A 22,595-nucleotide genomic window follows, 5' to 3' on the forward strand; every position below is an offset into this window, starting at 1 on the left:
AACTGAATGAATATTGTGACATAATCGTGACACTGGAACCGTTTTTGTACCTAGCGTGAAGTTGAAGCGGCCACTTGAGTTAAAATAAATAAATACATAAATGCTGAAGATGTGCCTCTGTTTTATCCATCAGAGAAGAGCATCAGGTGATCTTTTTGTTATTATTTTAAAGCCCTCTGAACTAAAAGAGCCTTCTCCAGCAGGAGAGGCGTCCATGCAGCATACCTTCTCAGGAAGGAAAGCTCACGCTCAAACAAATCACAGGAAAAACAAACAGAAACCAGCGGTGAGATTGGTTTTTGGATTGTACATCAGCAAAATACGTCATAGGAACGGTGCGTAACTAAATATACACTCTGATAGACGCTGCATACCGTCTACATTCTAACATTAAGTATGCTCTACCAGTTTTACACGGAGGTCAGGCTTCACAGGGTGTAGCATTCACATTAAGTAGAAAACAGACATTACTCAGACTAGAAATAAATGCATTTTAGTCAGTGCACTTTGCCTTTTACAATTCAAAGTCACCCTTCAACTACCTCAAGTCATGCAGTCCACAGCGTTTTTAAACTCCAGTGTTTGATTCCAGTGCATAAGGCCTTGGCAAAGGCATTTTGAATACCGTCCCTTTTTGTTCAGAATATGTATGAATGTGGATAATAGTTCCTCCCATAATACACGAAGGAGCTTTATAAAATTTCATCAGGCAGAAAACTGAGATTGGCAGCAGCAGAAATGGCTCAGAATCGACAGACTTCACATTCCTCCACAAGATCTAGACAGGATTTTTTTTTTATTTCGTTTTTTAACAGTCCACCTCAGGAAGGCTCAACCTCAAGCAAGTCTGATAAAGACCGGGCTGAGCCATGCAGGGAGGACCTGAATACACTGGCAGGGATAACCACTGTGTTTTCTGTCCCACTGACTGTGATATCTGATTGTACATGAGGTGAAATAAATGTTATAGTCTGATCCATAGCTTTTAGTGTTCATGCTGTAGTTTGGCTCTAACTTCTGTGTTCGGTACTCTGTGAAGTTCCCGAGAAGCTGTTGCTCCAGAAACATCACAATAAAATAAAGTGTGGCTCCCTTTTGACTCTCCAGCAACAACCAAGTTCAAAGCAGATGCATCAAGGTGGTGTGAGGCATCCTCCACGTGTCGGCCCAGTGAAAACATCTGAAAGAACTGTTTGATGCTTTCAGTGCCTTCGTGCCTCGTTTTTTTACTCTATAGTGCTTCAGTGGGATTTCTTGAATTGGCGCTATTTTAAAGATAAAAGCGTACCAGCGGCTGAGCCTCCTTTACAAGAGCGTTGTTTCTCGTGGCTCAAATTTAAGGAAGAGTTAAGGAGAAGAAGCCTTAGTGTCATCGGACCCAGCGTCCAGGGTCTTGCCTTCATTATGGGGATAATATACAAATATCCTTATATATAATCTATAATATTGTGGGGAGTGTAATTCAGAATTAGATGCAGAAGAAAACGAGTGCATGTTTCATTTTAGGCATTGAGCACAATTAAAATCTAATCATCTAACTTGTGTTTCCTTTAGTGTCAACTTAGCAGGGACTTTTTTCCCCCTTTTGCATCATCAACTTTCAAATGCTCAATGAAAATCTAGCAAATCTTACCAAAGAAGAACACACTTTGAGTCACATTCCTTCAATCCTGCTCCAATTTATGAAAGGATCTACTGCTAATCGACCCCCAGCTGGTGACCGATTAATCTGATTACTTTCCAATTCTGCAAGGCTTTTAGATTCGGATACAGCGGTGAAGGTTTACAAGCACTGGCTTGTGGCTGGTATTAATTTCACGCCCTTGTCATGACAATTAAGAACGTAAACCATTACTTTAAAAGAAACAAGAGAAAATAAAATACGTCCATTTTTCCATTGTAATTCATGTGTTAGGAGTTTCTCTCCTAAAAGTTATATTTGCATTCAAAGACACATTTCATGCAAATGGTACAACTTTTTTCTTTTTTTTTTCCGAAGAAAGAAACACATATTTGTTTTCTATATGTTTATATCAAAGAAGAAGCTTATTTTCTTTTTTTTTATATATATATGTAGTATATATATATCAATTCACTTTTTTCTACACTTTTCTAGGGCAGGCACCGTACACACACCGGGTACAGAGGCATGCCACACTTGCATTGCTTTTGCATTCTACAGTTGGTTGGCTGGCAGGCATAATGTCATCCAGGCAGTGCTGCATTTGGTGAGTGTCTGCACCAACTCTGAACACACACACACACACAGGCATTTTCTCCCTCACTCTCTGAGTCTTTTGCGTCACACCCATACAACCATACATCATGTGCAACTTAGCTCCAGCCAGTCCAGGCAGCGCCACACTGCCTAGATGACATCAGATCAGGGGGCGGGGGTCTACGGCTGATGCGACAAGCTTCAAATGGAGTAGTAAAAGCAGTGCAGCAAGGCTCCTGTGGCACATGCAGAGAGGGGCCAGGAATGGCTGGAAACTTGAGCAGGATAGGTCAAAGGTCAGCGGAGGGTTCAAATGGAGGGTGCATGGTCTAGCCCAGGGTTGCAGACAGATTCATGAATGGGAGGTAGGAGGGGAAGGAAAGCAAGGCAAGAAGGGCCAGTGCTAAGATTGTGACAATTACATCTGTATTTTTTTCCCTTTTTATATATTATGTGCTTTTTTTTGTTATGTTTTGCTTTAGGTTGGACTTTTTACAAATGGTTTAATAACATAACTGAGGCTCAGAGTATGGATGGCTGAATCTACTGGTGGTCGTACGCTCGGAGGATGGAGATGGAGAGAGGTGTTATGGGAGAAACTCTGACGTTCGCTACATGAGTTTTTCAGTTTTTCAGCTGTATACACAATATAAGTACATGGAGGAAAGGGAAACACTAGTGCCAATAGATCAGATAAAATAATCAACTGCTGTTTGTGCTCAGTCATGTACTGTAGGTTTGTGAGTATTGCTTGTAGTCTTACTCAAGTTGCTCCCCAATAACCTGGATTAAGCAGGCGGAGTGTAGACTGCAGCGACTTTGTAATTGTTGTAGTTTTGACAGTAAAATTTGCATATTTAAATGAAGTTTGTTTCCTCTTCAAAGTTATAAAATTACTAATCATCAGTTAAACACTGAACTGTATCCAAAGTGTTAGAATTGACCTTGATTCAATCAGTAAACTATTTTAAAAGTACACAAAGAAAGTACTAATGTTTAGTTTCATAATACTTGATTCAGTGAGAAAGGTTCATCGCACACAGCTGAGACTCGGTCTGCTGTCAGACCAGAGCCTCGTCAAACGTACACACACATACACACAGTCACATATTCACAACACACACATAACAAGCTCTGACGTGCAGCTATATCTCATCTCGGGATCTGTCAGTGTGACACACTGCAGCGAGAAAGCGCCACCCTCCTGTCACCGCAACCAGTCAGAGACCCTCCCCACAGCTCCAGTGAGAAAAGGAGGTGATTCATCGATCCGGGAAAGAACATAGAAAAGGGGGGGTTGTTATCCAATCGGACCATCAGTGAGGAGAGTAAAGAGGAAGGTGTGTGTGAGGAAGATGCGCTGTGTTTATTCATGATGCAGGATGCACACAGCACATGTTCCAGTAACCATCCTTGCCATCTCTTCTCTCTCACTGTCGGGGTCAGTAACACACTCTCGCTGTGCTTCAATATGGTGCCTTGGAGAGGTGGCTAAAAGCCGGATCACTCGGTTTGTGTGTCTGTTCACACACCAAATCATTTTTATGAAGGAGAGTGTGTGCTAAAAACTCCCTTAACCCTTTTTTGAGGAGTCTATGTACTCCCCCCGGTCCACGCATTGCTCTATCCACCCACCCCACATAGAAAACTGCACTCTTGAGCAACTAAACATGATTTTGCTGTGGGGAGGGAAGGTTTGAGGAGAGCAGAGAAACGTAAATGAAAGGTAATGTTGATCAAAATCACATTTTCTTGATGCCAAAGGGGCTGGGGAGGGTGCTGAGATGGGGGTGCCAGTTAGATGTCTTCTGGAAAAAGCCAATTTTTCTCTCCCGCAGGTGAGAGGAAGGATTAAAGATACAAAAAATAAAAGATTATTAATAATAGAAACAAACTCTTCTTTAAAATGTCAAAGTATAATACAAAAATCAACAAAAAAAAGCATAATAGTAGTAAAAACGTTAGTGACTTAAGGGTGAAATAGTAGAAGTGTTAAGTCATACTCAAAGTTATCCCTAATGACACAAAATAAATAAAAGCTGTCAGAGGAGAGGACGTGGTCAGGGCTCTCAGGTGAAGGAGGGTCGTTGCTCTCTCTCTCTCTGTCCCTCTCTTTCTCCATCTCCAACTCTCCAGCTCTCTCTCTCCCTGTCACCTCTCACTCCTCACGAAGCTGCAGGCGATAGCGGGTATGGCGGATCTGGAAGAAGAGCCTCTCCAGCGGCGAGCGGCTCATCCCGGGTAGCCGGTAGTCTTCGCTCTGGCCCGTTCTGCGGAAACCCAGCGACTCGTACAGCTTGTGGGCGGCCAGCTTCACGGCCGTCGTGCCGAGGACCACGCCGGCGTAGTTGTTGCGCATTGCGTACTCCAGGACGCGACGACCCAGCGCCTTTGCGATGCCTTTGCCGCGGTAGCGAGAGTCCACCGACATCCGCCGCAGCTCAACCGTGTTCTCGTCCTCGTGGCCCTGCGCCGCCACGATGCCCACCACACGACCATCGAGCACTGCCACCCAGAAACAGGAACCTAACAGGAGGAAACAGGAAACAAAATCCAGTCTTACTGCGAAAGCAAGAATTATATTAGACATGATTTAGCAGCCTGTTAGCCAAGCTTCGTGTAAACACTGCAAACAGCCAACTGGGATCTCTCCAATGTTAGTGGAGCTGAACCTGCTGAGAGCAGGTGTTTGGTTTTTCTTTATTGTCTACGTTTCTTAATTTTGAGGGTTTTACTGTCTTTGTGCTAAGCCTGTCAGCCTCTCATCCTATTAAGCTCATAGCTCCATATTTTTATTCTTTCCTCTGTTAGAATAGTTGTACATTTCAAAATAATCCATTCTAGGATAGGCTATCTGCCCCTGTTTGGACCATCTTTCTTCTGATTGGCCACCCATATCAAACAGGAGGTTTGAATAGCAAGCGACCATATTTACTCTCTCTAGGTTGCTAAGAGCAGAAAACAGACTGTCTGAAACCGAGTATTTAGCTGCACATACACTGACCTCATTATTTAACATCACTGTATCCATGTATGAGAGGAAATAATTAACTTTGACATGAAGGTGAAGAACAGAGCCTGTGATGGTGATCTTTTTGTGTTTTTGGATAAAGGTGTCTCACAGTCAGCTGCTCCGGTACACTGCCATGACTTTGATCATATGTCAGACCTCTGAAATATCTCTTGCATGGAACACAAAACAAGCAGTATAACTGTCTTAAACTATTAAACAGGACATGAAAACTATAACTGGTTGCAAAATAGTTGGATGAGGCAGGAACTGATCTCAAGATGAACGTCGCCTTGCATGGCTGTTGTAATGACTTAAGGGCTCTGGGTAGAAAAACCAATGAATGGAAAATAGAAAAAAGGGGATGCAGGGAGCAGCTGAATGAGCAGGTCTGACTGGAGCTTAATAACGTTATCCACTCAGTGAGGACTGCTGATTAAAAGTGCAGGCATGACAGAGCAGTCACTTAAAGCTGACAGCATACTGGAGCAGAGACTCTGATGTCAGATACCAATTAAAGATGAGTTTTTGGGCCAAAACACTGTCATGTTACAGATGCTTATACACTATCAGGGACTTGCTGCATCTCAGGATTAATCAGACTGATGACAGACAGACAAAGACACTCAACACACGTCCAGGCAGACAAATGAGGTTTGACCGACATAGAAAAATGTCAGCAGACAATGCTCCTCCACCACAGAACCACTAAGAGCCTGAATATCAGCCCGTTTTACCATCAATCTTTATTCCTGCTGCAGTTTGTAAACGGTTCGCTTTGATACAGAGCAATTGTTCCTTTTCCCCTCTGAAACTTTTCAGTGATAATACTTCAGGTTCAGAGGCCAGAAGGATGTGAATCATCCTGAGTGTAATTTAACATTCGTTTAAATGTTTCTGAGGTAGAAACTTGTGCTATTCATGATGTTTTAATGACACTTTTAGGAGCCTGGAAGCTTTGTGACTTTTAAACCCAACATGACAATGCATGTGCCCTTGCAGTAATCTTTCAAAGAAAAAGACTTTCTAAACCTTCTGCTGTGTTGCATAACTGTGGTCAGATAACTAACATCAGCAGCACTTATTCCATGTGCTGGCAGTGTTTCTGTGGTTTTGTACTAAAATGCCATCTGTTTGTGACAGACAAAGTAAATCTGACTGTTCTGTGACCGGCAGAGGCCGACCTGCGGACAGCAGAAATCTGCCTCCATCTGTTCACGAGCTCTGAATCCTAACTCTCTCTCTTTGTCCTTACTCTCACTTTTTATGCCGTTACACACAACATCTCCCTCTTCTCTGTTTGCTGCTCCCTCACACAGACACGCACACTAAACAGGCGGTGAAATTGACATCATGCATCAGTCCCACGTGTTCGCGAGGATTTGATGGCCCTGCAGGCTTGTGTTAAGCTGATCCAGAGGCTTCTGTTAGCGAGTCAAACAACTGTGGCAACGGGCAGCCCCCAAGTGATCCCCACTCTCCTAGTGCTGACATTATAAGCTGGAAGCCCCTCGAGTTTCCCCAAGTGTGGAGATGTTGCAGCCAAATTGGATTTAATTATCGGATATAGAAACAATGATTTGAACACTTTGCAGACTAGAAGCGATAGATCAGAGATTTTGTCTGCCTCTCTGGAAATGTGGGTCAGATGACTGTGCAGTTTGCTGATATCACAGAATATCACAGGCTATGTTGCCAAAAGTATTTGCTGAACTTGCGTGACATCTCATCCTTAATCTATAGAGTTTAATATGATGTTGGCCCATCCTTTACAGCTATAACAGTTTCAGTGCTTCTGGGAAGTCTTTCCACAAGGGTTAGGAGTGTTTATGGGAATTTTTAACCATTCTTCTATAAGCACATCTGTGAGGTCAAACAATGATTTTGGATGAGAACACGTGGCTCACAGTCTCTGTGATTCATCTCAAAGGTACAGTGTTGGGTTGAAGTCAGGACTCTGCCGGCCAGTCAAGTTCTTCCACACCACTCGCTCATCCATGTGTTTCTGGGCCTTGCTTCATGCACTGATGTGCGGCTATCTTTTACCAGGAATGGGGCATTCCCAAACTGTTTTTCTAACCAAGAAGAAAAATAGAGGTGAACCCATGGGGTCCCGCCTGAGAAACCTGCAGCTCGTAACTCCTAAGGTGGACTTTGTGGGTCCAAAAGCTGGACCGTTATCTCTACGCAACCAGTCTTAGCTGGTGTATTAAAGGACAGCTTGTTCGTAAAAGGAAGATCCGATCCTATCTGAAAAACTGGTACAAGATGAGAACATGTTGGAAACTTAGCAGTTTAAACAGACAATTTGGGAAACGTGTCCTGATGACCTGAGGAGTGTGGCGTGTACGTATGCACAAAGCAGTGCAGCCTGGTTTGACTGCCCGCCTTGGAGGCTGTGTTTTTTTAGTGCTTGTTAGCAAATCTAAGCATGCATAGTAATTACACTAAGATGGAAACACACTCCTGTGTGTGGGCAGGGTAGTAGAGCCTCTCAGAGCTTCTAGCATGGCTTTACTTCACACCCATGGTGGCTTTCTTTTAAGACAGGATGATGGCGAGCTCTCTGAGTCAAAGACTTTCCCTGTCTTAGAGTTTGGAAGGGTCATCATAAAAATATTTGAGGGCAATAGTTAACTAAAGCTGTAAATATCTGTCTTCTACACGCTTCCACTTTTCTGCTAAATATGATAAATAACAATTAATTTAGTCTTTCAAGGTATCACGAGTTAGAAAGAGGGAGTGAGTGAAGGAGGAACTCGCTTTGAGAAAAGCGTTAAGCTCTCTGATGCTCCCGCAGCTGTTTAAGAGTGGAGCGGTACTACAGTGTACCGCCTATGTTTTGGTGTGTGAGCGAGTGTGTGTAACTGGAAGGTTGTATGAATGAGGTTACTCAGTCAGAAAAAGGAGTTAGTCAAAGAGAGCAAAGAGGAACAAAAAAAGAAGAAGTCATTCAGCTGTCCTGTGTGAAAGACGCAGCAGCAGAGGAGGAGGAGGAAGGCGAGCATCTGAGTTAACAGTAAATGCGATGAGACTGAAAGGATCCATTATTGCTGCTAGGGCATACAAACGCAAAGGAGGGGGTCTGCCATTATTACAGGGGGAGTGGGGTGGGGGTCACGGAGAATACAGATGATGTCAAGATAAGAAATAGATTGAGCAGAGAGTGAAGGGTGAGAAAGGGAGCAAGAGCTCTGAGTTGTGGAAATCTTTCTCTCACAAGTAAGAATCTGATTACTGTATTCTTAATGCGGCGGATCTAATTTCTCTCAGTAGCTCAGTAGATATTAATAATCCTCCATGCATGCGCGTGGGAGTGTTAGATACTGGCTGATGCTGTGATATGAACCCTCCATTAAATTTTAAAAATTACACACATACCTACAAACTACATGAGCACATAGACAGGAATGGGCTTTATTGTGTGCAAGATGATTGTCCTGGAGGCCTAATATGGTAAGGGCTCCGTCTAGACGCTGCCTCGCTCTGCTGGAGCTCACTCTTCTGTGAAGCGAACACCGTATTAATGCTTTTTGGGCGAAAGATCGGCGGCGGCTTGGATTTGGGCGTGTTTGCTAATTGTTTAGGCTTCTAGTGACCAAAGTATTTCTTTCTATTTCCCTGCAGAAGGCGTCTCATTGCTGCAGGGAACATTAAAGTCAATTTAAGCAACAGTGATTTATGGCTTTGGATTGAAAGTGTCGTATCGCTGCACGATTAATCCGGCCCCGCCAGACATTACATTTCGCGCTTCTGTGGGGAATGAGATCTCCCTGTGGTATTCATCAGGTGCCTATCAGACTGTGTTATACGATTATTTTTCTTCCCGACAGTTCTGGTCACATTCTGTCACTTGTAGTGCTAAAAACACACACACATATGTTGCGCTTTGTTCCACTGGGCACATTAGCATAAGTGGTCCACATATGGTTAACCCGTTATAGCCCGAATCATGAAATAAACGCCAGAAACTACATTTTTTTGAAAATGACAAATTAAAAAACATTAATTAAACATTAATTTGCACATATGAGTTTCAATTTGTAGCATTTTGCATTATGTTTATATGGTTGGGGGGGGGGGGGGGGAGACCTGGGGGGTTCCAAGTTATTTTGTATATATAAAAATCCCTTAATACTGTTTTATTTTCACTTTAAAGCAAAAAGACTTAAGGCGGAGTCTCTGTAATGCACTCACACACAGATACACTGTACTCCTCAGGTCAGAGTGCATGCTGGGAATATGGATTAACCTGTCACGCACAACCCCACACGTCAGCAGTATCTTCCTTGGCCACGGGCGACGAATGCTGAGAAGAGATGACTGTCACACAAAGGACACGGTTTCCAGATGTGCGCGTGAGCACTCATCAATGCAAAGCAGACTGATGCGCCTACGTGTGTGTTGTCACGCTTCATGAGCACACACACAGAGGAACTCATTACGCACGCCCGACTGTTCGTCTTGCCGCCTGCCTGTCCGCCAGCACGTCTCCATGTTGTTTGTACGCAAGCGTGCGAGTACGCTTCCTTTTTCTTGCACACTTGCGCTTTAATGTGTACGTGGCATCCATCAGCGTACAGCTGCTGCTCCGACTGCCCTCTCTCGATCTCTCTCTGGTTTGATTCTCGGGGTCAAAGGTCACCCGTGTGGGCTTCACGACCGAATGCAAAATGTTAATCTAACCCAGAGGTGGGCGATTAATCTTCCTGTCCGAGGGGCCACGTGAGAATCTGGGACTGTTGAGCTCAATAAGCTGAACTCAGTTCTGCTCAATATAATAATTTTTTATCTCTTTTTAACGTTACTGGAGCTCAAACCTATTACATCTACATTTATTGTTCCTTTAGAAATCGCGACCCTTAAACTGCAGACTCAGTCTTAATCTTCATGCACGTAGTCTCTCGTCTATTGATAACAGGCTCCTCTGTAATGAGCGAGTCAAGACAGCGAGAAAATACACAATGCGAAAACTAATGAAGCCGCTGACACGCCATCTAGTCTCTCTGACGAGCACCTTTGTTCGCCATTGATTTAAGCAGAATGTAAGACAAAAGCCGGAGGTAGCGAGACTGCAATCTATTATTAATGATGGGATCGACTTCCTCAAAACACTGAACCGACAAGTGGCAGATGCTCACGTGTTTTCAGCGTGCAGGAAAAATTAAAAGACAAGCGTGTATTCTCCAGGTGGTATGCGTCCAGCAGAGCCTTTAAAGGAATCGTGCTTATGATGGTACTTAAAACTAAAACATGTCCTAGTATTTAATCAGATATATATTATATTTTTTAAGTAATGTGTTATTTATGTGGGCACAAACCCTCAAACTGGTAACGGAAGGTGTAAGTTTAAGGACATCTAGCTCCAACATTAAAAGTACCAGCAAGGCTTTGAGGTGGTTTCTAAGATGTGCTGAAAATATTTTGAACCTGGGACAAAATATGTGGATAAAAGCAGTCTGAGCCCCACTCAGCTGATTATGAAATCAGAGCAGCACCAGCTCTGAGGGCAAAGAGTTTTCATGTCTGCTTCTTCTGGAGCGCAGACATAACAGCGTGCCACCTGCACCACTGAAGGCCAAAGAGGCGTTTGCGTATTTTCAACAAGTCAAATATGGACTTTTCTAAGCGACGCTTCCCCGGTGTTGACTCGAGACATGAAAAAGCATTCACTTGTGGCAGAGATAAAATGGCATACAAGGTTGATTTAGCTTTTTTTCTGCTGTGGAAATTGTATTAATTTTTCTTTGTTTAAGTGGAGAAAAGTCTAGTTTTTAAGTTGTGAAGCAAACCTGGACGTGTGCAGTCTGAGAACAGCAGTCACACAGTGATGTAAAGGAATCAACATGATCCGATTCACTCTGTGCTCCTCTCTTTTTTCACTTTCATTTCCCACTCCCAGCAGAGTACTGCCAAGCCTTGTTATACTTGAGGCCGCTTCCTTTGAAAAAGGGAGTTCTTCCTCCCCACTGTTGCCAAGTCCATCCTCATAGAGGACTGTAGTGTTGTTGAGGTTTTCTCCCTAATATTAGGTCTCAGTCAAACAAACTTAGGGACTGATAAACTGTTTACTGTAGCCAGTAAAGAGTGTTTTTCATTTCCCTTCATGACCAAAGACATTACTTTGTGTCTGCCAGAATTCTAGATAGCCCAGCTGTTCCACCACACCTGCTCCCCTTCAGCACAGATGAAGTATATAGGAAAGGAAAAGGAGGAGTGATACAGGTGTGAGGGTGAAAAAAAAATCCCAGAAAGATTAAGGAATAGTAGAGGGAAGCATCCAAAGAAGCTCATTAAACTAAGATATCCCAGCTGATGTGCATGAAATATCCCATAGAGGTTCCTTTGTGTGTTGCAGTTTCATTTTGGGCCACAACTGGACATGACAATCACAACATGGGCTGGACGCTTCGGTTTAAAATAAAATACATGTCGCTCATACTCTTCTCAAGTGCGATACCAGTCAACAAAAACACTCCTGTTGTGGATGCAGACTGTGCAGACTACAGTAACAACCAGCTGAGCCCAAATTTATTGGGAATTTTAAAGTGATAAGGAAGCTAAACTGAAATTTGTAAAGAGCTGTGTTTGGCGCAGAGGCCATGATTGTGACTCATCTGGTCTATCTGCTGGCCAGCAAGCCCTAGATTTATCTTCCCTCCCCACACGCATAAAGTAAATGCTATACTTTACAACACCCCTCCCTCAGATGCCCCGTTGTCTCACCTCTTTCCCTCACACACTCTCTCTTATACTCTTTCTCCCTCATTCTGTCGTTCAGTCCTAAAATAAGGACAAGTACCAGCAGAGGAAGCTGCGCCCTCACCTGCAACCGAATGAGCTCAAACCTCCCCCATCCCTCTTCCACACACATGCATAAATGTATAGACACACACATACAGGGCTACAATGAGATGAGCAGGTATTTTAATGTCCGCTGCCTCGATGAGACCCTGCAGTGATCATGACGCCTCATTAAACAGCCGCTATTAATGAGCGGGTATCTCGCCTCACCAGGGAGCTTGGTTCAGTGTCTGCTCACACCCTCATTTCATTACACTTGCTTTTTAGGCTGTAAGTGGCTTTAGGATGACCTAAAGTGACACATCAAGTAACGACTAAAGAGGGGATAAATGATCCGACTGCTGCCGGGACTTTTTTAATTACTCCAAAAAGAAGTCTTTTAGCATGCTTTGACTGCTTTGGAGATCTTTGGGTTTGAGCAGTAGAAAGGCTTAATAATGGCAGCTATAAATTGCACATTAGTAACGAGCAATCAGTCACAAAGCTGGGTTTTGGTATCTCTTGGTGTCTCTCCAACATGTAGCAAATAATAGTCTCAGCACTAAACTTCATTATATTATAGCCCAGCTGGGTTGTTTTTACAAGTTACCAAAAGTTTTAGCTGCTACTTTTTGTTAAGAAACAAAAAAGATTTTAAACTTTCCAAAATGAAATGACTAGATGTGGTCAAAAAGAAAAGTTTGTCGAAAAATAAATAAAGTCAGCTTTTATTTCGCCTGTATCTGTTAAATAGTTTCTGTAGCTGGTTAGTCTTTTGTATCTGCGCTCATGCTATACGTTTCTTCCTGCTAAAAGGGAGTTTTTGCTCCCCGCTGTCACCAAGAGCTTGCCCATGTGGGACTGCCAAATTGTTGTTTTTTTTCTCTCTAATATTACAGTGCTGAACATTGGCGGGGGGGGGGGGGTCATGATCTCTGTCTAAATAAATAAATAAATGTGGGTAAATTCCCAGATGATTAAACATGCAACTATTTTGCTGGTAATACCTGAAATGAGTAAAGAAAATCAACAGCCTATTTATGCAGATAATTCATAATTTTATTGGGGGGGGGGGTTATATTGGTTGGGTGTGATTATTGAGGGGGGGTCATAACCCCCCTAACCCCCCTGGAAATTACGCCCCTGACCTTGGGGCAGCTGTTTTTCCTGATTGGTGCTATATAAATGAAACTGAATAGAGGAAACGGATTAAAATTTACATTACTTCACAGGGTTTGTTGAGTACTTTTAAATGCTGTTTTTATTTAAGCTTATAAACATTATTGTGTGTTTGAGTGCAAATCAGATAATTTTTGAAATAATCAATCAATCAATTTAATTTCAATTAAGTGGCATTTTTGTACCAGATCTGTCCAGGGTGTACCCCGCCTCTCACCCTATAACAGCTGGGTAAGATAGCCCACCACAACCCTGAATCGGATGGATGGATTGAAATAAGCCTCCAGTCTTTATTTGAGACACACGTACATATTTATCCTCTCAACCATTGTTAGCTCAATTTACTTCACAACCTGTCTGCCTGCTCTCACACACACACACACACACACACACACACACACACACACACACAGCATTACAGGTCTAATGAAAGCAGTGACAGCTGGCCTTAAGAGGCTGCAGAGTGAGTGATCACAGGAAGTGAGAGTATGAATTAGTGTAGTTGTGCCATGTGGAGAGGGATATGTGTCTTCAGTCAGGAATCGCTTTTCTTTTATTACTCTGTGGACTTGGCTTATTGGAGTTTATTCCTTTTATATTTTATTTCAGTGTCACGAAGAACTCCGTGTCTTCCTGTGTTTGGCTCTATCTTTCTTCTAAAGCAGCACATCTCATACATCCCCATCATTCAAGGTGAAAAAGAAAACAAGCATTGTGAAATTCAATGCTGAGTTTCAAACTATTTGACCTCCCACATTCAGCAAACCGTCTCTCAAAACACAGAGAAGCCTCGAGCACCAGACACACACTCAACATTGTATCACTTCCTATTTGAAGTCCTCGAAGACACACACACATTATTGAACACAAAAGTCCTTATCTCATCTGTTGCAAACTCTTAAACGCTCCCTGTCAGACCCACCCACACAGACACAGCTAACTCGTTAGCTACTTGGCTCACGTAGAGAGCTACAGTCCACAGAGTTGGTGTTTGCATGGTTGTCAAGTAAACCTCAGAGATGAACTCGTGTTATTTATCTTGTGATTTATTCTTTTGCTGTTATCTGCTGCTAACAAGCTAAAATATGGCATGATCATGTTCTTTTTTGTTTTTAGACACTTTGATTATCTTATTGAAACTTTCCTTATAGGACCCAGTAGGTTGATTTGACAGTTTATTGTCCAAGTCCTTCTGAAATTCAGGGACGATAGCAATATAGGTGTTCAATAAGAAATATAGTATAATAACAACAACTAACCTGTTTGTTTTGTTTTTTTCATTATTCTCATTTTGTACCAGGGAAAAAAATTAATTATCTTTTTTTTTTAACTTAAATGTCTGGGGGGGTTTTTCATCCCTTAATCACTGTTTTTAAATATTAAAGCAGCAGCAAATGAAATGCAACAGATAAATATCATCCAAGTGCCATCAGAAAATGTCGTTATGTGCTTATAGTGTCGTAGCTGTCAACAAACCAACACCATGTTTGGCCAACGTTGCATTAAAGAGGGCTAATTACTGTTATACATACAGTGGGCTGTGTGCATGCTCATGTTTACTCTTAAACTCTCTTAAAGTAGCTTTGCATTATTCACAGTTTAATATAATCCTTATTTATCTTATACTTAACCTTGGTGCAGTCCCTCAGTGCACCCTCCCCCTTTAAGCCAACTTTTTTTTCATTGGCTGCCCCTCACAAACAGGTTTGAACAGCAAGTCGGTGGGCTTTTGTGCTCACAGCCAGAACTGTGACCCTGAGATGACCATATTAGGAATATCCCCTCTCTATGATGTCATAAGAAACCAAAGAGTGCAAATAATCAAAACTATGCAGGCTTCCTTAAATTAATACACATCCAGTTTTCATTAAGCAGTAAAGTGTGTGTTTGCATTAGAGCCCGTTCCTCTTAGAAAGAAGCTGACTTATATGATCTGTTTTCAGGGCCTTTAAGTTCAACAAGTTCCCCGTTATTGGCCAAATGTTTCCTCCTCTATATAACCACGCACCCCTACGTGCCATGCCATTCTGTACACACTTTAAACAAAGCACCACAGTGACGTCAGCGGTGCCTCTCCATCAGGACCGCGTGCTGGTACCCAGGTGTTCATCCCCGTGGGCCCATTCAGAGTGCACGGATATAATCATTAGCATTGTCCAAGAGCAGTGGTGCCTGACCCCATCTAAACCATCACAGCCCTGCAGCAATAATGGGAATGCTAAATTGCATTTGTGTATGCACTGGATTACCAAGCCAAAGGGCACAATGTCAGAGAGAAGCAGACAATGGTGGGGGGGCAATTGATGAACACCTGCTTTTTATATTTGCCACGTGGTCTGGGTTAACAGGGAATAAATGTGTCGAAGTTAACAAGGCAGGGGAATGTCTGAAAAAAAGTGTGTCACACGTGTACGTGGCTGTCCGTCGGTGCTGCCCGGAGTTAAACTCCCGAGGAGAATGAATAGTCAGAGATGACACCAGAAGTGGATTGATTTTTCCAATTAGAAGCTTTAGTGCAGGAAATGAGCCTTGCCGACACCGAGTGTACTGCAGAAAGTGTATCAGCAGTCTCCTCTGCACGATCAATAGCCCTGTGATGCCACCCCCACCCGCCCCACCCTTTACTCCCCGCCCCCTACCTCAGTGTCCAAGCAGAGCCCAGAGAGGAAGCAGAGTGGGGGAAGGAGTGGAGACAGAGATATGGGAGGAGGGGTGGGAAAGCAGGGAGACGACCTGCATATTTGATGATTTGCCTCTGCATCGCCTGAAGACTCTTAGACACAGCTGTGTTTAAAAACAGCGTTTTTGGTTTTTTGTCTTGTTAAAAGTTACAGGCCCAAACTTTTCAGTGCGCCAATGCATTTTTTTCACCCACTAACTGCGTGCTGGTGATGGTGGAGCACTGGGAACTGACAAAACCACACACATTTTGTGTGTGTGTGTGTGTGTGTGTGTGTGTGTGTGTGTGTGTGTGTGTGTGTGTGTGTGTGTGTGTGTGTGTGTGTGTGTGTGTGTGTGTGTGTGTGTGTGTGAAAACAGTGATGTGTTCCCTGCCTCTTACCTGTGGGTTTCATGTAATATGCATCTATGTCAGCCATGTCCGTGTGCAGAGCACAGTCCAGATAGTTCTGGATAACTTTCCTGCTGTAGTAGTAGCGCGCACCCATGAGAATGAGGGGTGCACAACAGGTCAGCGTGAGGGATTTGGTCATGTAAAAGCACATTACTATGGAGAAATGGAAGAAAAATAAACAAAACCTGTCAGAAGAGAAAATCACATGTTTGATTTTTGCCGGACCCGTACACACACACATACACAACAAGACATCTGTAAGCATTAATATCAGGAACAGCTGAATCAAATATTTGGATAATTTTTCACACAAACCCGCGTTCATCAAACATTTTCTGGGAGACAAAAGTTAACAGAACGACAGAGTTTGTTCTGCCTGAGGAGAGCGTATTAGTGCTGGATTCATCCAACCAGTGCAGTCCATGTTGGGAGTTATTAGTAAGATGTAACGCTGGGGGGCGCAAAGGGAGACAGAAGCAAGCAGGATGGATGCTGCGCGTAGCATGTTGCGTGCCATGCAGTAACCTAGTTGCTACTTTGTTCGCTCATTTGCACTCCAGGTGGAGCGAAACAGAAAGCGCTAAAATGCGCGGGGTAGTAAGCTTCCGCTCAGGCGAGGTTTTCAGTATTCAGGATCAAATTTGGTTGGAAGGATCGAGACAAATATCCAAACAACAAAAAGAGGGGGGTATGTGAAGCAGATTTCATGCGATTTTTTATTCTTTAATGTGCGTAACCGTACATGTTGTGACGCAAGACGCGTTTACCTAAACCGGCAACATCAACAAAAAGCCAAACGAGATGTGGCGCATTGACTGCTGTGTAGGGGCGGAGGTGGTGGTGGTGACGAGGCGGCGACTGGGGGGGAGTGCGTGCGTGCGTGTTCATGTGTGTTTGTGTGTATTTGGCGGCGCGGCGGGGGAGTGCTTTTTGGGTACGTGCGCGCACCCTCTGGGCCAATCCTCAAATTCACTCAGTCATTCATTGAAGCACCGGCATGTCATCACATCGGTTAAACACATGCACCATGCCGCCTGCCATGCCTTTTGTTGGCGTGTAGGAGCAGCGTGGCCGGTGTGGCACAGTATGAGGCGGCTGCTGCTGCTGCTGCTGCTGCTGCAGCAACAGCCTTTTTCTCAACTTAACTGCACATCGCCCACAGAGCCACGACAACAAAGAAGCATCAGATTTCTGCATGATTTTGAAGGCAAGTTCCTCAAAGGAATCGCTTCAGGGCGCAGACCTAATAAAAACGCGCAACAGCGACATTTACCTGCGCACATGAATCCATGTTAGAGGTTACATTTGAAGTTTTTGAGATGCGTATGACCAGAAAAAAAAGTTGGTCTGAAACACACATAAGCTGCACGGCACACGGAAGTGTGAGGGTACTTACTTGTCAGAAGAACGTATAAAAACTGGGTCTTGGGCTGCTGCCAGAGCCCCCTAAAAGCTGTGTTGGGTATCCTCTCCATAATACCCTCGTAAAAGATGCGGCGTACCTCCTTTTGATCCCCGCGCTCAAACTCGCGGATAAAAACCACGTCTTTCCTCACATCCTTGGCCTCGGCGGGGTTCAGAGGCGTGCTGGACGGAGGAGAGCTCCACAGGATCGACTCTTTTTTGGTCCCATGTATAGCATCGTGTTCATCCGCAACAATTTTAGTCTCGCAAACCATTTTGGGAGACGAACAATGCATGCAACTGGCCGCAAGAAGAAGAAGGAAAAAAAAGTGCAGTTCGGAGAGAGGGAGGGGGAAAAAGAGTGGGTAGTAATGATAGTGGGGGAAAAATGGATGATTCGTGAGATTTTCTTAAAAAACAGCGAAACGATGGAGGGGGGGTAAGACGAAAGGGGGATGTTCTGCTGCAACCCTGAGCGTTTCCGAAGACCAAGACTTGCCGGTGTAAATCGAGCGGTATTTATAAGCGAGCAGGGCGGGTAGATTCGGGTTCACGGGGTTGGGGTGGTCCTCCGGCTGCACAGATTGGTAGAGGCAGTGCGCTGTTAGATGCTGATGGACGAGGGAGGAGGGAGGCTCGCTCATTCCCTCCGCATCTGAGCAGGCTTATGTATGTGTGCCAGAGAAGTGTGTATTTTGAGAAAGTGGGCCCGCGACGAGGAGGGGAGGGGGTGCGATGGCGAGATTGCGTAGAGAGGCTGCTTCTGAGCAGTTCTGTCTTCGTGCTGTCTTACAATGAGGAGGATCCCCGATTTTGTGATATACAGTGGCTGCGAGAGATGCAGCACAAAGGCGCAAGGTAAAGCGGGGGCGATGCGTAAAACAGGAGGAAATCATAGCAGAGGGGAGAGTGCAGATCAGAGGGAGAGATGGAGGAAATAAAACTCCTGTGGGATTTATGAAGTTAAAGGGTGACTGTAGCCGCTTAAAGTAATAAATCTGTGGCAAAAAATGAAAGACTCTTAAGCTGGCGTCACCGTTGCTGTTGCGCAGATAGGAGGCTGCTGTGATAATAAAGGGATGGGGAAATGCCCTGATGTGATACGGAAGCATCAATATCCTCAGAGATTCAACAATAAAGTGTGAAATCAGCTGCCGGTCAGCCTAACGCCCGGCGGCGGCTCTCAGTGGGCTGTGTGCAGCCTCCTCTGCCGGTTGACTGACAGCTCTGCTGCACTGCAGTGATTCCTCCACAGCTTCCCTCCGCTTTGTCGCCCAGCTCCTGTCATACATCACCCCCAACATGGACATCGTGTCTCGGCTTACTGCGCATTTGTAACCTGCCATTAACCGATTTGCCGCCGAGTCGTCGCGCATCAACATCGGCGGCAGTGCCGGCTTTACGCGCGTCCGTGGCAGCTGTGATGAGGATGATGATGGTGATGCTTGGTCTGCTCCTTTGTTTTCCCCCCCACAGCACTCCCTGTGTGTGACTGCGATGGTTATTGTGCAGAATCAGCAAAAAGTTTTATTTAGGCGGTTTCTGAACAATGATTAGACTAAAAAGTGTCACCACCTATTAGAGGAGGCAAAAAACCCACTGAGAACATATGATGATGTCATACACTCTAAAAGTATAACATCCATTCCTTATATTAGTATAAACATTACTGGGCATCACCAAACTATTTCCTGGTGTCCTGCCGAGCCTTTCTCGCGCTATCATCAGTAAAAGTTGAAGCTCAGCGGACGTGGAAGATTTATTTTGGCTCTCAGCTCGCAGCTCTTTGTAGAGCCACAGTCGCATACTCAAAGCAAACTAGTTTGAACTGGATCGTCAGCGGCAACCTGCTATTGATAAAGCTGCATCCACCCCCACTCCCTCCTCTTTAAGGTGTCCCTCCTCCTCCTCTGCTGCTCTCTGGGTGGGAGGAGGAGGAGGAGGACAGGTGGATATCCTGCAGAGTCACAAAGTCTGCTCGGTCCGGACGTTTGCTCTGCAAACATGCGAGAGATGATTTTTCTTTGCACCAGCATCTCCTCTGCAGCGGCTCTCACTGTGCGGGTGGAGGATGCTCTGGGCATGCGCAGTGCTTCTCTTTTTTTTCCGCTTTTTTCCGGTAGTGCTGCCTTCAGGTGCTGTAGGCAAAGGTAGAAGTTGTAAACACAACATATGCGACACCGTCAAAGTTAAAGAACATAATAAAGATCCGTGTTTATGATCTTTATAAATCTTCTGTTTCATTTCATCCGCTCACTTTGAAGACCCACTGCAATGCAGTTTGTCTGGTTTACTGCCTGCTTTCTATTTTTTGTTTAAATATCTTCACATTAAAAATCAAGAAACACAAAAGTGCAGCAGTAAATGCTGTGTTTTGCATGCACATTAATAACTGCACTGTGCAGTCAGACCTGTAATGAGAGCAGCAGGTGTGTGCTCTGAGGGGGCTCTAATAATGCTCTCAAGACAAAGTTTTAATTGAATGTCCAAAGAAGACTTAAAGGAAATTCATAATTTCAAATAGTCTTTCCACGAGGTCAGAAGTTTAACTGAGACATCGAGCATTGATCAATGAGGTGCAGGTTACAAAGTCTTCTTTTATGAAACATTTCCAAAATGCTACAAAAAAAACAAAAATCATCCATGCATTCTTTTCTGCTTATCCCTTCAGGGTCGCGGGGGTGGGCGGAGCCTATCCCAAAAAATTTCATCCATCCATCCATTCGCTTCCGCTTATCCATTTCAGGGTCGCGGGGGTGGGCGGAGCCTATCCCAAAAAATTTCAGTAGTTACAAAATTAAAACAAAATTAGCACACGATAAAATGTTCAGTTTAATCTTAAACGTGCCAGTTAGAGAGGTATGAACCCTTCTGGTTGCATTACGTGGTCCCCAGATGATGAACCCTGCAGTTTTAGTGACCTCATCACATCTCCTGTGCCATCCAACCAAAATATCAAATTTGACGACCATGCTAACAGCAGAATGGATGTTCACAGGCAATAATCCAGTAATCGAAGTAGGAATTCATATCAAAATTGAAGTTTTTAAATTGATTTTTCTGTGTGATAATTAGCACTGCTGCGTCAGAGCAGCAAGGTTCCTGGTTCTGCCTGGTATGTTCACCATGAGCTTGTGTAGGTTCTCTCTGGGTACTCCAACTTCCTGGAGATGCAAAAGCAGACGTGTTTGGACAGATGGAGTTGAACTGAAAGCAAGAAGTTTATTTAGGCTGAAGGGGGATGATCCAGTGAAGGCAAAATATCACGTGACCAGGACGTGTAGGAGTGAATAGTTGTGCACCTGTCAGTGTTAACTCTGTGATAGACTGGCAACCTATCCTGGACGTACCCGCCTCTTGCCCTATGAAAGCTGGGATAACCTCCAGCACCCTGTGACTCTGAGTAGAATAGTCATAATAAAATAGATGGATGGTGGGAATGTGAAACCTTAAACGGTTAAACTTGTTTTTAGAATCCTTGTAAAGAAATTTATCCTAAATTTATAAACCACAATTTGTGACTTTCTGCTGATGTTCTCTGAACATTTTTAGATCTAATTTTATCCAGTTGCGTTACTGTTTATATTCCCCTGTAGTGTGTGAGTGATCTGTGGGTGGGGTGTGGGTGGTGTCTATGGGCAGTCACACTGCTGTTTGTTGAACTGTCAACATAACAGATCCAGACACACAATAAAAATAGCAGCTAACAATTGTTCTTCTCAGTAAAGTTTTCACAATTATCTCACTCGGAATTAACGATTTGCACCAAGCTTCACTCTAATACAGTTTTTCAGCCCTGCATTATTTGTCATGCACAGTTGCAGCTACTGCAGATTGTATTTTCCCTGGAGTCAGCTTCACAGATGAAGGCATCACGTATGTATCCGTCCTTGTAAGTGCATGGAGGTGTCTGAAGCGCTTATCCTTAATATTTAGTCTCCTTCCTTGTGCTTAGTGTTCATGTAAAATATATGAATACATTTGTCTCTGGAAAACTACACTGAACAAAAATATAAACGCAACACTTTTGTTTTTGCTCCCATTCCCCATGGGATGGACGTAGAGACCTAAAATTCATTCCAGATACACAATATAACCATCCCTCCCAAACAGTGGTCACAAATCAGTCCAAATGTGTGGTAGTGGGCACATCTGCTATATTGAGATAATCCATCCCACCTCACAGGTGTGCCACATCAGGATGCTGATCTGACATCATGAGTAGTGCACAGGTGTACCTCAGACTGCCCACAACAAAAGGCCACCCTGGAATGTGCAGTTTTGTCTCACAGCAAAATGCCACAGATGCCACAAGCAATGAGGGAGCGTGCAATTGGCATGCTGACAGCAGGAATGTCAACCAGATCTGTCGCCCGTGCATTGAATGTTCATTTCTCAACCATAAGCCGTCTCCACAGGCGTTTCCGAGAATATGGCAGCACATCCAACCGGCCTCACAACCGCAGACCTCGTGTAACCACACCAGCCCAGGACCTCCACATCCAGCAGGTTCACCTCCAAGATCGTCTGAGACCAGCCACCCAGACAGCTGCTGGAACAATTGGTTTGCACAACCAAACAATTTCTGCACAAACTGTCAGAAACCGTCTCAGGGACACTCAACTGCATGCCCGTCGTCCTCATCGGGGTCTTGACCTGACTCCAGCTCGTCGCCGTGACAGACTTGTGTGGGCAAATGCTCACATTCGATGGCGTCTGGCACGTTGGAGAGGTGTGCGCTTCACGGATGAATCATGGTTCACATTGTTCAGGGCAGATGGCAGCTGAGAATGTCCCAGTTCTTGCATGGCCAGCATACTCACCGGACATGTCACCCATTGAGCATGTTCAGGATGTGCTTGACCGGCGTATACGACAGCGTGTACCAGTTCCCACGAATATCCAACAACCTCGCACAGCCATTGAAG

At 44.2% G+C, this 22,595-nt stretch overlaps 1 protein-coding gene across 1 annotated transcript; it reads right to left on the reverse strand.

Annotated features, from left to right (window-relative positions):
• Positions 1–313: 313 nt before the first annotated feature.
• On the reverse strand, positions 314–18,818 carry nat8l (N-acetyltransferase 8-like). Its single transcript, XM_082526387.1, has 3 exons — positions 17,660–18,818; positions 16,252–16,416; positions 314–4,744 (listed from the first exon to the last, which is right to left on the reverse strand). The coding sequence occupies exons 1-3, from the start codon at positions 17,961–17,963 to the stop codon at positions 4,377–4,379; spliced, it is 837 nt and encodes a 278-aa protein (XP_082382513.1). The 5' UTR covers positions 17,964–18,818; the 3' UTR covers positions 314–4,376.
• Between the last annotated feature and the right edge of the window lie 3,777 nt (positions 18,819–22,595).

The sequence above is a fragment of the Aulonocara stuartgranti genome (genome assembly GCF_965226115.1).
Source record: "Aulonocara stuartgranti genome assembly, chromosome: 3".
Classification (NCBI taxonomy): domain Eukaryota; kingdom Metazoa; phylum Chordata; class Actinopteri; order Cichliformes; family Cichlidae; genus Aulonocara; species Aulonocara stuartgranti.